Source organism: Anolis sagrei, chromosome 1 (assembly GCF_037176765.1).
Source record: "Anolis sagrei isolate rAnoSag1 chromosome 1, rAnoSag1.mat, whole genome shotgun sequence".
In the NCBI taxonomy this organism is placed as follows: domain Eukaryota; kingdom Metazoa; phylum Chordata; class Lepidosauria; order Squamata; family Dactyloidae; genus Anolis; species Anolis sagrei.
This window is the reverse complement of record NC_090021.1, coordinates 120,290,922-120,306,479: the sequence shown is the minus strand read 5'-3', so window position 1 is coordinate 120,306,479 and position 15,558 is coordinate 120,290,922. Positions and strand designations below refer to the sequence as shown.

Sequence of the window (15,558 nt, the reverse complement as noted above, 5' to 3'; positions counted from 1 at the left end):
TTGGTGGAGTTCAGAATGCTTTGATTATAGGTAAACTACAAATCCCAGCAGCTATAAAAGAGGGGGTAAGAGGAGGAGGAGGAGGAGTGTAGGGGCGGGCCGTCAGTGCGTGTGGGCAGGGCTTCGGTGGAGGGGGGTGGGAGGAGGAGGAGGAGTGTAGGGGTGGGGTGTCGGTGGGTGTGGGCGGGGCTTCTGCAGAGGGGGTGGGAGGAGGAGGAGGAGGAGTGTAGGGGCGGGGCATCAGTGGGTGTGGGGGGACTTCGGTGGAGGGGGGTGGGAGGAGGAGGAGTGCATGGGTGGGGCATTGGTGGGTGTGGGTGGGGCTTTGGCAGAGGGGGTGGGAGGAGGAGGAGTGCAGGGGCGGGGTGTAGGTGGGTGTGGGCGGGGCTTTGGAGGAGGGGGTGGGAGGAGGAGGAGGAGCAGGGGCGGGGTGTCAGTGGGTGTGGGCGGGGCTTCAGCAGAGGGGGTGGGAGGAGGAGGAGGAGTGCAGGGGCGTGGCGTCGGTGGGTGTGGGCGGGGCTTTGGCGGAGGGGGTGGGAGGAGGAGGAGTGCAGGGGCAGGGCGTAGGTGGGTGTGGGCGGGGCTTCGGAGGAGGGGGTGGGAGGAGGAGGAGGAGCAGGGGCGGGGTGTCGGTGGGTGTGGGCGGGGCTTCAGTGGAGGGGGGTGGGGAGGAGGAGGAGGAGTGCAGGGGCGGGGCGTCGGTGGGTGTGGGCAGGGCTTCAGCAGAGGGGGTGGGAGGAGGAGGAGGAGTGCAGGGGTGGGGCATCGGTGGGTGTGGGCGGGGCTTCGGCGGAGGGGGGTGGGAGGTGCAGAGGGTGTGTTGGCCGTTTGGCCATGTGTGTGCGCCGGGGACTTTGCGCCATTGCGCATGCTCAGTTGTTTTGTCCTTTTGTGAGTGTGTTGTTGTGTTGTTTTTTATTTTGATTCAATTTGTTCATACCTTGTGGGTTGAGGTATGTGCATGGGAATTTTGGTTAATTTTCGTTGGGGGTTTTTTGAGTTTTGCTATCCTGTTTAACACCCCTTACAGATTTATATATATAGATGTATACCTGTGTGTTTTTGTTGTGGGCCCCATGTTGTGCTGGTTGTTAGCAGCCCTGAGTTCCTCTGCGGAGGTTGAGATATGACAGGATATAAATGCCCTAAATAATAAAATAAATAATGGATAATTCAATGGCCGTTCCTGTTGCAATCCAGAACAGGGAACGAGGCCCTAAGATAACTATCCACCACACTTGACTGTGAAAAACAATCCTTTTTTATTGAAGAAAAATGGTTACAAAATAAAGGAAAAATGCAAGTCAAAAGCCACAGCAAAATCAGCAAACATGAATTTAAATGGACAAAGCAAAACCAAAAGCCTCACTGTGAAATACTGGAACCTGTTAGCAATCCACTAACCGTACTTGATATCCTAGAAATCTTCCCAAACTATGGCCAGGGAACCGGGAGAACTGCCAAGGTCTTCATCAATTCTGAAACGATGCCTGAACTGAGACAGTCAGCCCAGCGTAAGGCAATTAAAGCTCAAGAATTGGTTCCATGAACCGCCCTTCTTCTTTGAAGCCAATGTTTTTAATTCTTGAATTCGGGAGGATCGACGCAAACTGAGTGATTTACTTCTGTCTTCCCAAATTTGGCCCCTTCTGTTGTCATTACAGTTAACAGGTGCAGAAGGGAGGGAAAGGTCAAGGCTTCCCTCTGAAACATTCTCATGAACACTGGTACTTTCATTTTCCAAATCTACAGAAGTTCCTTCCTCACTAATTTCAGGAACATTGGCATTTTCCAAACCTACAGCAGTTTCTTCCTCACTAATTTCAGGAGCATTGGCATCAAAAGGTACATTTCCACTAGCATCAGTAAATATATTTTCATTAGCATCAGGAGGAACAAACAGAGAATCAGGTTCAAGTTCAAACTCAGGCTGAACCCCAACAGTTCCACAAGAGGTAAAACACCAATGCTGACTCAGGGGATCGGCAGCCCCAGCTGCAGCATCCAAAAAGGCCAGAAGCAGTGATGTGGCAGAGAGAAGAGGGTAGTTCTGACCTTTCTGGTTCTCCCAGAATGCCCCTGGTTCCAACCCATTCTGCCTAAATGCAAAATATATACTGTATTTTCTGGCATATAAGACTACTTTTTAACCCAGGAAAATCTTCTCAAAAGTCGGGGGTCATCTTATACACTGGGTATCGTCTTATAGGGTGGGTGCTGAAACTTCCAAGCCGGACTAGAAAATCTGCGGTCGCCGCATATGGTGGAGGAAGCTCAAAAACAGCTGCGGTCGCATCCCTGCCGTATGTGGCAACCGTATGAAAGCAGCAAGAGTGGCATTGCACAAGTATGCACTCATCCACTCATCAGGATTCATGAAAAGAAGTGACTTAACATGGTCCTGATGACTCTCTGACTCAACTCACCTTGAGCGAACTCCACCACTCCAAATGGTGCTCAACTGTCCTAGCAAAGATCGGGGAATTGGGCTACGACAGCGATTTCCTGACCCTACTATCTTTTTCCGAGATTTTTACCCTCATCAAAAGGAGGCTGCTAGAAAAGGACCACAACCAATTGTTGAGCTTGGCAAACAAATCCTGCTCACCCATTAACATGGCAATTCCATACACACAGGGAAATCCAGCCTTTTACATCACAGAGCTCACCAACCCCTCTTACAGAAGAGCCTACATGTTGGCTAGATTTAACATCATGCCATCGCCGCTCCACAGAGGAAGACTCAACGGCCTTCCGAGCGACAAGAGGGTTTGCCTCTGTAGCACAGGACAGCTAGATTCCATACCGCATATTCTCCTGCACTGTCCACTCTACCAGGAGCTAAGATCCAGCCTGCTAACACAAGCCATAGATTCATTGAAGAACCGCAGCGATTCTGACAAAGTGATTTTGCTTTTAAATTGCCAGGACTTTAGCTGCTGCCTTTCAGTGGCAAGATTCCTGAATGAAGTCTGCAAACTGAATGTGTAGCAAATGAGAAGCCCCCTTTTCTATTACGTGTACTGTGTTTTATACTCTCTGCCATGTTATGCCAATAAAGGCTTATTGTATTGTATTGTATGGTCCTGATGACAAGGTGAAGGGGTGCCTCACTGGGAAGGTGTAAGTGAAGGGCGGCGCAAGCTGCAGGTGTCCGGGATGCCTGGGGTATGGAAAAAAGAGATAGAGGGGTGCTGTGCCCAGAAAAACACACCTCTTTCACCCATCCGGCCTGCCCTTGTATCCTATTACTATACATCCTTTTCTGCCTATCAGATCACACTCCTGAGGACTGCAGTGAAGTGGCACAGGTGCGCATGTGTGAGATCTGGGAGGCAGAGTAGGAAGTACGATGATAGAAAAATTACCAAATTGAAACAAAATCTGATTTTTAAAAAATATTTATTTGGTGTTAGTCTTATATGGCGAGTATATCCCAAACTCTATATTTTAATTGGGGGTCATTTTATATGCCCAGTCATCTTATACGCCAGAAAGTATGGATAATAAACTTTAAGTCTTAAGATAACGACCACATGAATTTCAACTAAAAATTGCATCAAAGTATTGGAAATCACAATGGATTGAGGGAGACATGAAACTCTATTCTACCAATATGTGACAATTTTGTATACACTTTATTTCTGAAATTGGCAATTCCGCTCTATTGCTTCCCAGATGAAAAATCTTAATTTTATTCACAGGTTTTTGCCAATGACACACTCTCTGTAATGGACTGCTTGCCTTTCTACCGTTCATCCCCTGCATGCACCACCGGTCTTCAGGGCATCCTGATAGGAAATCTTTCTATATTAAATCCCAGACAACAGATTAATGGTCTAACCTCCTTCATTGATGCGTCTACTGTTTATGGCAGCACAACAACAGCAGAGAACAAACTGAGGAATCTGACTGGCAATGAAGGTCTCCTCAGAATAAATGTGAAATATTTTGACAATGGTCGTGAATACCTTCCCTTTGTCAACCAAGTCCCTTCAGCTTGTGTTCAGGACCCCAAAACAGACAATGGAGAAAGGATTGAATGCTTTATGGCAGGAGACACCAGGTCTAGCGAAGTCATTTCCTTGACAGCTGTACATACACTTTGGTTGCGAGAACACAATCGCCTTGCAAAAGAACTGAAGAAGCGGAACATGCATTGGAGTCCTGAAATCATCTATCAAGAGGCTCGCAAAATTGTGGGGGCTCTCCATCAGGTAGGATGAAACAGGTTAACATATTATATCATATGTTGTTGTTGTGTGCCTTCAAGTAATTTCTGACTTATGGTGAACTTCAAGTGACCCTACCATGGATTCATTCATTCATTCATCCAGCAATATGTGGCATTTCTTCCAGATTGGGACCCAAAGCAGCTTCCAAATTAATTAGTTTAAAATATATCATACAATTTAAAACAAATTAAAACCATATGATAATACATTTTGAATGCCTTTGCATGCCATTGAAACAACAGCAGGTAGGGATCAAGCTAGCCTCCCACAGAAGGGAGTTCCAGAGGATGGGAATAGTCACTGAGGAGGTTCTCTCTCACCAAGTGAGCCTGGATTATGGCGAGCCTAAGAGAAACCTTCCCCTGTAGATCTCAAGGTCCTATAAGGCTGGTATAGAAAGTTACAGTCTTCCAGAAAGTCTGGACCTAAATTGAGATTTTCTTGTCAAGACTTGTTCAGAGGTTGTCATTCCTTTCCTCTGAGACTGAGTGAATGTGACTTGCACAAAGTCACCCAATGAATTTGCTTGGCAAAGTGGGGGTTCAAATCCTGGTCTTCTGAATGTTCACACCATGACACAACTATGTGTCAGCCCATCCCATGTTGTTTTTGAATTTCTCACCTCCTACACACTTCCTATCCTATTCTGTATGCACTCTCCTTTTCTCCAAAGTGATTTTTTTTCTCCTGGAACAACAGTTGACCTACACTGTTTAACTTTTTGGGGGGAAAAATTACTGACTTTTCATCATCCTTTTTCTGTGTGTTTTTCTTTCTTTATCACAATTTATTTTTCTGTTTGGAATAGTCAGCAATCAGGGCCGTAGCCAGAAAAATTTTTTGGGGAGGGTTGAAGATTTCAGGGAGGGTTGAAAATTTCAGGGGGGGGGGGGTTGAACATTTCTGGGGGGGGGTTGAAACCTGCCTCCTAGCTCACGCTGAAGCAAAGAGCACAGCAAGGGGCAGAGCAGCCTTCAATAGCCTGCAGCTCCACCCCTGTCAACCACCCCCACCAAGTCTGGCCTCCTTAATAAGAGCATTCAACACTCCCCCCCCTCCCCAACTTGGTTGCTTAGCTACATCAGCTATTGCTGCAAGTAATGACAGTGTGAATAAATTGTCAATATTTGCTTGAGATAGGGCTTGCAGCTCTGGAGGGACTCTTAATTTTTTGCGTCTCATAGACTTAGCATGGGGATTGGGTTAACTAGTTAAAATTCATGAGTAAACCAGGGGGTTTTTTTTAACCTGAAAATTTTTAGAAAGTCATTTAACTACACAAAATAAATAATTCTGAATATAAAAAAGAAAAATTTAAGAGTTGATTACATAGAGTTTGATCCACTTGTACACATGATTCAGTGCCTGTGCATGGGGGGAAATCATATTTTCCTCTTTCAAGTTGGTTATATGAGCTTCATTGGTTAAGAATAAATTGTCAAGCATTAGGATTTTTAAAATGTTGACAGGCACCCTTCAGCATGTACACATTTGTCAAGGCAAGGCTGCAATCAACAGGATCCATTGCACTGTCATTGGGAAGTAGCTAACGAATGGTCCCACCAATAGTACTCACCTCACAGAATTGACTTCTGGTATGACAGAGAAGTGATAGGGACCCTGCTTCTGTGTCTTGCACCAGAGATCACACCCCAGGAGAAAGTGGCTCCATTAAGCATCTGCTTCCCAATCAACAGAGAAACAGACCCATTTTGATTGCAGTGACTGCGGCCTGGTAAGTGAGGACTGAACAGATTGCGCCAGGAGTCACTGCATAGCCAACTTACATCAGTGGTTACACATTCATAACGACCAAAGTGAATTCCAGCTAATATTTCTATGCTGGATGTTCAGCAATTTTTGGACTCATCATTATTCATTTACAACTTTTCATTAGATAAATAAGTTGACAGATACACATAATTACTATAGGAAGTTATTAAAGGCTTAAAACGAACATTATATTTACAGCACTATCTAGTCTTTTTTTGCTTTTTCAACAAAATCTTGTTTTCTATTCTGTTTATAGAAAACCTCTTTCTGTTTCAGCAGAAATGTTAACATTAATCAGTTTTCTCAATACATATGGTTTGTTAAAATCTAGAGCCATTCTCAGTTATGTACATTTGTAAAATCTAAGCCACATCTCTGTTCAACATGAAAAGTTGAATGAATCTGTAGTCTATAGCTCAGTAAGTTAACAAGACGATTACAGTGATTTAGGACTTCATTGCATGAAGGCAGTAAATCAGCACTGAAGCAGGACTATCACTTTTAGTGACAGTTCCTGTCATATGATGCTGTGCACAACCCATTACCAGTCTGCCATCTCTCCATGCGGCATCATGCAATAAAGTCCTCAGGCAAGAATGATGAACCACATACTTGGAACAAATCACATTGAGCTTAATAGTAGTCAGCAGTTATTTCTCAGTGGCATGAAGAAGTTTGTACACAGGCAGTTTGCGAATTACAAACAAAATAGGTTCTGTAGCTTTGTTCTTAAGTTGAATTTGTATGTAAGTTGGAACAGGTACATTTTTAAGTGTAAGAGAGAGAGAGAGAGAGAGAGAGAGAGAGAGAGAGAGAGAGACACTTTGGGAATTATAGAAAAAGGTTAACATTCCCATGGTGTTTATTTTGCTGTCTGTGGCCCTCTTCAGAAGATCTCACCTCACTTTCTGTTCCTGTGATAACTGGATTTTGAAAAAATTGGATTGTTGTAGAAACAAGGATTGGTGATAAAGCTTCAATGGATACACCTTTTCCCCATGACAACTCTTTCAGGAGTGAATTTCCCTTCCGTGGGGTAGATTTCTCTTGCTTCCTGTTTTCTCTCCCGTGTTCTTAACTATGAGTCATTTGTAAGTCTGATGTTTGTAACTTGGGAACTGCCTGTACTGTTATTTTCATTGAGTTCAACCAAAATGAACTTAAAGCTGTAAGTATTGCATCAGCTATGTTTAGGCACGGCTGTTACTTTATTATAGCTATATTTTGGCTTCCATTATGGCTGTCATCGGGAAACTATTCAAAATATCTCCACACAGTGTCATAATCTCAGAACACTTTCCATATGATTAAAGTAATCCTTATGGCAAATTACTATCAAACTTTATGATTACTATAACCAACTATTGTTGCACTTAACTAAGGTCCTAAATGAACTGCATTGAAATTGTCTTAAACAAACTATATTGATACATTGAGGATAAATTGCATTGCAATAATTTTAAGACAGCTGGAAATTCCATCTAGTCTACTTCACAGTTAGATGCCATCTCTAAGAAAAAGATGGATTCATAGGCTTTGATGAGTTTCTTGTATTAAAAATATTGTTATGCATGCTTAATCATATTGATCAAATTACACCATAGATGCCTCATCAATTTCCTGATGAGGTATCTATGGTGAGAAGCTCCTCAGCAATAAATGCTAGTGCAATTTAATTTAAACAGGACTTGGGAGAAAAAGACTGTGGTCCAGATGTGCTTTGGAGTTCAGATTTTTGAATACAACAATTTGCATATATACATGGCATAAGCTATCTTGGAGATAAGGCCATGTCTAAACATGAAACTGATTTATGGTTCATATACACCTTATACATATAGCCTTAAGGTAATTTTATGCAACGTTTCTAATAATTTTGTGCATGCAAAGTTTGTACTCTACCTGTGTATTCTCTCACAATCAGAGAACACCCACATGATGCTCTTCTTGAAAATGTTCACATTTCTGAATAAGAATTCTAGCTAAGATAGGAGGGGAAACATTGCACACTTTATTTAGTCTTAATAAAGGTATTTTAACCAACCTGAGCATTTGTCCTCCTTATAGCTTTCGAACATACACTATGCATGTTCCTGTATTTTAAATGTGCTGCTTGTGTTATAATAATTGCCTTGAGAGATTCAGAATGGGAGTTTTGGCACTTGTTAACGGAGGACAAATCTGGAGGGAGGATATGTGCAGTAGGCTTCTGGGTGTTCACATATGAGTGGCCTGGAACCAGGCACTTCATGCCCCTAGACAAAATAATTTCCAAAAGGCACTTTCTGTGTATAACTCTGGGCTACTCATCATCTGTCTGAATATCACAGATTAATGAGATCAGCCTGTGGCACATTAGAAATGATTTGGAGTGGATCGGGTCACTTCAGGGACACACGTTCCATCTAGTATGCAACTCGGCTCCTTACATTATAGAATATTACAATGAAAGCCTCTAGAACTGAAGCTGTCCAAGCATTTTTTTCATACTAAAACTTATTTCCAAGCAATTACAGCCTTGGAAACAATAAATCAGGAAGCTAGAAAAAAAATAGAATAGCACAAGTAAATTTAAAAGAAAAGAAGAGGACAGGAGTGAGGGACTAATCAACATTGCATATTTTCTGTTTAATAATATGAAAAGCTAGAAAGTGAGCAAGCTAGTATTTATCAACATTTTTAATTAAGACTTAGCTGCTTTGAGGAGAGTAACAAAATGGTGAGAGAAGGCTCTTCTAGGACAATATGGTAGTGAGGATTTATACAACACATAACATAATTATGAGGTGATGACTCCACTTTAACTGCAATGATTCCATCCTATGGAATCTTGGGATTTGTCATTTAGGAAATCTCCTAGAAGCCCCAGGTTTCACAGGGCTCATCCATGACAGTTAAAATGGAGTGTATATACCCAGGCCTCTTGGAACCATATCTCCTTAATCTATTGATTAGCAAGTTTTATCCTTTAGCCTCAATTCCCATGGTTGGTAGTTTCAATTCTCAAAGGGTATATCTACAGTCACTGTCGAATTCATACAATTTGACACTAATTGCCATGGCTCAATGCTGTGGGATCATGGGAGTTGTAACTTTAGAAGGTCTTCTGCCTTCTCTGCCAAAGAGTGCTGCTGCCTCACAGAACTACACATCCCAGGATTCCACAGAATTGAGCCACAGCAGTTAAAGTGATGTAGATGTGCCCTGGAGACTGAGCCAGAAATGAGCAGAGTTCATCAAAATAGCAAGAGCACAGAATTGGTCTGAATAGTGGTATGTCCCTGATGGGCTCCCAGTAAAGGGAAATAAAGCTGAGCTTTTTGAGATATAGCCCAGAAAATTATGTTACATTAAAAAGACATTACAATGTAAAATCACAATTGAAAATAATCTCAGAAGAAAGAGGGTTGATGAAGGACAGCATGTCAAGGATGAAAAACAGAGAGGATTGTTGTTAGTTTTACCTATTCTTAATTCACTGAGATAGCCAGAATAAAATACACTGCAATGACAGCCTTACCACACGGGGCAAAAGAAACATCCTAGGATGGTTCTACCCCAATTCACCCATGGAGCTTCACGCTGCCCATCAAATGACATAGGACGACTTCTGCTGGGACTCCATGGGTGAACTGGGGCAGCAGCATTGTGGGATGCTGCCACTGCCAACACAGAAGACACAATGGGGCTTTGGCAGAGTAGCAACTCTTTCCGACATAAGATGGGGAAGCATCAGCTGGCAGCTGGGGTGCTGAAATTGGCCCACTGCTACCCAAATTCACTATGGAGGCTGGTGAGTCATGACACTGGACCTCATCAATATGATGAGGTCCTAAGAGAGCCTGTGTGGTGTAATGTTTTGAGCAACCAGGGTTTTGACCACAGGAATCCACTGATTGTCTTGGATCAAGTTACCCACTTTCAGCATCAGAGGAAACCTCTGAACAAATCTTGCCAAGAAAACCCCATAATAGGTTCCCTTGGAAATGACTTGAAGTTGAGCAACACAACAACAGCAACAACAACATACACACAAAGTCAATAGGGCAGAAACCCAGCAAAATATGAACAGGTGGTTCCTTCCAAAGAATGCATGGAGAACATATCCATGTTTCTATGCATTCTTTGGAAGGAACCATCTGTACAAAACCACTCTTCAACAACTTCACTTAATCCAAACACAGTCTAGCATTAAGAAACAAGAATGTAAAAAAGAAGTGGCTAACAAAAAGAATTTGATTCTGGTTGGATAAAACCATCAAACATAGATATGTTCTGGATTAATAGGAGGGATGGAGATGCCAGGTCATTATCTGAAAAGGAGATAGGAGTCCTAGATAGATATGTTTGGTGTTGGGCAGAAAACTGCAGTACATATTGGATTGGATACTGGATGTTGCTAATCGATGGCCAAGGTCCTCCTTTGGGAATTCATCTTGGGAACTGACTCCTACAACTTGGATAACATCCAAAAAGCACTCTGTCATGTGTTTAGATATCTAGCACAATATCCTGATAAGTTATGATTGCCATAAATATATTTTAAACAATACATTTTATTTTATTATTGTGGTTAAATTTCAGAATTCAAATGTTGTTCACTACCATGCTATCAATCTTATATATGTTTATGAATTTCTAGTTCATGTTGTATATCATGGACCTTACATGCAATACATAACTTCACCCAAGCAGGCACTTGTCTATGGTGCTCAATGAAACTTGGAAGGACAAGTGCCACAATTTACCATTTCCCCTCACAACACAAGCCTGCCTCCCTCATCTTCTGTGTGAAGGTTCACCATGTCATATTGCTCATTTGAAAAAGCCATGTGTATCTTGTGGAAGACAGAGTCTCGCAGTGCTTCAGGATTGTTCTGTTGTGATATTTTTTTTCCATTTTTGTGTGTTTGCTTGCTGTAGAGAGCTTGTCTGTTCACTTTTCTTTACGTGTTCCCTTCAGGAAGCATCTTAATAGCACTTGGTTTCTCATTTATTAGCAAGACCAACTCTGCCCTCAGTTTGCTGTTTCTTCCAAATCATTCTTTAATTTCCAAGGCACTGACTAGTTTTGATGGGGAGACTCTCCGCTTGCAAGAGGTAAACAGTTTCTCTTCCAGCTTATTCTTCTTGCTTCCCTTTCAGCCAGAGCTGCTCAATTCATGTCACAATTATATTGTTAAAGGTAAAAGCTGCTTACTTTTTCCTCTCCTCTTAACTGGACTGAATGTCTCCAAGGTACAATACAGACCATTTCTTGCAACAAAAGCCAGCTGAATTAGGATGTTTGGTAGTAGTAAGACAGAGTCTTAAATTGTGCCTTGTGTGGTTAGCTTTACACTGGAGGGACACTTGTGAGCCCCAGCTTAAAATACTCACCTAATTTAAAGGGATGACTGGTTTGTTTCTCCTCTTGCTGCATCCTGACCAGTCTCCAAGCTCCCATTGTTAGGCAAGGCAAGGAGCGTGTGGTGGTTTTGCAACTGCAAATGTTCCTGGATGAAGCAGATTTTGTAGATCCATTTCAGTCTGGTTTTAGGCCTGGTTACAGAGACAGCTTTGGTTCCCTTGGTGGATGGCCTGCATAGAGAACTGGACAGGGGGAATGTGTCCGTGTTGGTTCTTCTGGACATTTCAGCGGCTTTTGATACCATCAACCATGGTATTATTTTGGGTCACCTTTCTAGGATGGGGCTTGAAGGTACTGTTCTTCAGTGGCTCCGTTCCTTCCTGAAGGGATGTTCTCAGAAGGTGATGCTGGGGGACTCCTGTTCGACTGCTTGGCTATAACGAAATGACACCCAACTCTATCACACCTTTCCACCTAAATCCAAGGAAACTGTTCTTATGCTATGCTAGTGCCTGGCAGCTATAATGGACTGGATGAGGGAAAACAAATTGAAGCTTAGTCCAGACGGGATGGTGGTGCTCTGATCAGCCATAAGACAGATCTAGAAATAGGAAGGTACCCTGTTATAGATAGGGTCACACTATTGTTAATAATAATTATAACAATAATAATAATAATAGGGGCAAATGGCCTTCATCCCCCATCTATAAAGGGACTAACACTGTATTTATGTGCATGTAAATCACTAAAATTAGGACAAAGGTACCTATAGATATTTTAATTATTAAATATCAGTCTATATTACTACTTTCAATATTTTGAAAACCATCTGGTTCAGTAAGCCTAGTGGTTTCCCTACAAATCTAGTCTACAACTGTTTTATAGTTATCCCAGATTGCTCCCTGCTACATGTCTTTCTGGGTTTTTTTTTCCTGGCTACCCCTCCAACTTTTTAAAGAAGTTTATAGCGTTGTAGGAAAAAGGCATGGCACACAATTTGAAGTTCAACATTCTCAGTTCTGGTCCTGGGAATGATGTTAGAAATTTAATGTGTTTGGAAAAATTGCTTTATCTTAAAGTGCGTACTGGCAAGCATCAGAATCAAAGTGCTTTATTACACTCAGCAAATGAGTCCAAAATGGCATCTGTGTTCCTACTTCCAGGAAATTAATGATCTGGCAGGCACTGGGTAGGCAAACTTGACTGTCAATAGCACATATGCAACCTCTTAATCATCTATCATCTTTCAGGATTGAACATGGATAATTTACAAAGGTCGTCACTACATACTAAAAGTAAGAAGGCAAGGAAGCCAAGCTCAGCCCTCTAAAGTGAGCAATGCCAGCTTAGCAAGGCCCTCATCTTCTGTAGTTTGTCTGAACTTGCCTTTTTGAGGAAACCCACCTCCCATCCCCCAAAAAGAAGGAAAGGCATTATCTGATAAAACTATTTCATCCTTGCCACGGTTTTCAATATGCACTATATCAAAGTGCATAGTGTATTTTTCTGTTCGCTTTATTGCATATTACCTCAAACCTATCATGTATTTTATTAGTTCTCTATACTTCATATTTATCCCATTATGCTTTATTAAGTCCAAGGTAATCTTAAATCTGCAATGCAGTTTTCATTTTATCCATCGCAATATATCATTTCCTCTCTTTTGATCAGTTACTTAGAAGCTTTTTCTGTATGCTTCAGTAAGCCTATTATGGCAAAAAAGCATTTGCCAGGGAACACTTATCAGCATTCCTATAACAAACTGTATAGTTTTAGGTAACTATGAATTGTCTGTAGATAGTTCTAAATAGGTCCTTCAGACATTTTGTGAGCACATTATCTTAAAATCTAGCCAATGTTACTTACAAAAAAGAATCAGGCTGTCAAAACCTGTGTGACTGATGAAATCAAGAGCAAGATGCTGGAACAGATTTTTTAAAGTGTATTGTTAGTAGGAAGAGTGAGCATGGTGTAGTGGTTTAAGTGTTGGAGTGCAACTCAGCAGATTTAGACTTGAATTCTCTGGAAGCCCACTGGGCCATCTGGTATGATTGGTGACCTTGAGCAACTCATACTCACTCAGTCTCAGAAGCAAATCTCCTCTGAACAAATCTTACCAAAAAAAACCTGTGATAATTTGATTTAGTGTTGCCATAAGACAGACATTACTTGAAAGCAAGCAACAAGTTGATTTTTTTGCTTATGGTGCATCACCATGACTTTGCTTCAAGATGCATCTTATTTAGAGAAGGTAGTTTCTGGTGCATGCATGTGTGTGGATGATATAGATAGCCTTGGCCTTTGAATCCAAAATGTAAGATATTACAGGGATAACAAGCAACAATTTATGACTATTTTGGCAGATCTGGACTTGGATGCATGAAGCAAGAATACTGTACCTTTTCAGGCTTTGTGTAGATACAAGGAAGCACATGTAATAATGAACTTTATTGGCTCAAGAATAGCATCATAGAGTTACACTGACCTATAAAAGCAATAAAAAAAGGACAGATTTTGCCCGACATGGATACATGAAACCACAGACATAAATTCTGCAGATATGGAGGTTGTACTGTGGTTAGATTGCAATTACACCTAAAGTGCCAAGTTGGCTGCTTGCATGGTTACTAAATGTGCTCAACAAACATTTCTTTAAATGATTTCACACGTGACTTCTCCATGTTCAGGAATTAAGCTTCTCTATAATGTGAATACCTGTGAGGATTTAGCTCAAATTGTGTTGTTGAAGAAAATACTTCTCATTGACACTGACTCACACTGACGAAGTCCAATCATATTAGCATATTAATATTATTTCTGTGTTTGTTTATATTTCACATTTCTGGCTTCCAAGTGCGCATGTAACCTAATGGACAACATGCTTACTGTTGGAAAATAGCATTCCATACATACCTCCTCTATGAGATTTCACTGAGGTCCCTTCTACACTGATATAAAATCCAGATCATCCATCTGATAATTCACATTTTCTGCTTTGAACTGGTTTATATGAATCTGCAATATAATTCAGTTCAAAGCAAATAATCTGGAGTGTATATATGGAAGCCTTAGGTCCCTTCTACACAGTCCTTATATCCTAGGAACTAATCCCATGTTGTCTGCATTGAAACAGATTATACTGCAGTGTATAGTCATATAATCCAGTGTAGACTCATATAATCCAGTTCAAAGCAGATAATGTGGATTATCACCACTGCCATATAATCTGGGATAAGCAGATAATCTGGGATCAGATCCTGGGATATAAGGACAGTGTAGAAGGGGTCTGAGACTTCTACATGAAATGCATGGCCTTCAGCAAGAACAAGGACTAAATGACATGGATGATCCTTCCTTTGAGAACAAAATATAATTTGGTGTCATATAATTTGGTATCATTTGGTATCATATAATTTGGTATCATATTAAGAGTCCAGGATTTTATTCAGAAAGTAAGCTTTTTAGTACTGAAATAAATAGAAAACAAAGAAATTTAAAGAGGTTCCAAAGTTTGTTCTCATTCAGTGACTGCCTTAAAACAAATTCAAGATTTTAATGAAAATGCTGTGAAGTGTTTCAGTTTTCCTTATTTCTTTTTCCAGATTATTACCATGAAGGAATATGTCCCCAAAATCATTGGCCCAGAAGCTTTCAATCAATACATTGGTCCTTATAAAGGCTATGATTCCAATATTGATCCTACAGTTTCCAATGTATTTTCAACAGCAGCTTTTCGCTTTGCTCATGCTGCAATTCATCCAACAATAAAGCGGCTTAATGCACATTACCAGCATGACCCAAGTCTGCCTAATCTTAATTTGCATGAAGTTTTTTTCACACCCTGGAGGCTCATTAATGAAGGTACTCTCTTTAATACGATTATATTTTCATGAATTATTGTAAAGCTGTTAGTAGCTGAAGTTTTGCAAAAACTAGGCATATTTTGTTTTAATTCCATTGTTGTTCTGACTGCTGTGTCCCATTTTGTTTTAAAGTAATGTAAGAAGCAAAATAAAAATTATCCACACTCTTAGGGTTTTATCACACCAACACATTATTCCACCGCAGTCAAGCTAACATAGATAGTTAATATGTACTGCGCTGAACGCCTTCAAAATTACACTTTACTTCAATAATGCAGTTATGGTAACTCACCATTCTATGGTCTTCCAGTCATATTTCCACACACCTTCATAACCA

The 15,558-nt window shown here is 41.1% G+C and overlaps 1 protein-coding gene across 1 annotated transcript in view; it reads left to right on the top strand.

Annotated features, from left to right (window-relative positions):
* Positions 1–15,558, top strand: part of TPO (thyroid peroxidase) — a 93,651-nt gene that overhangs the window by 56,775 nt on the left and 21,318 nt on the right. Inside the window, exons 9-10 of the mRNA XM_060772190.2 lie at positions 3,705–4,217; positions 14,961–15,219. Of these exons, the coding sequence (XP_060628173.2) occupies positions 3,705–4,217; positions 14,961–15,219 (772 nt within the window). The remainder of the gene's footprint in view (positions 1–3,704; positions 4,218–14,960; positions 15,220–15,558) is intronic.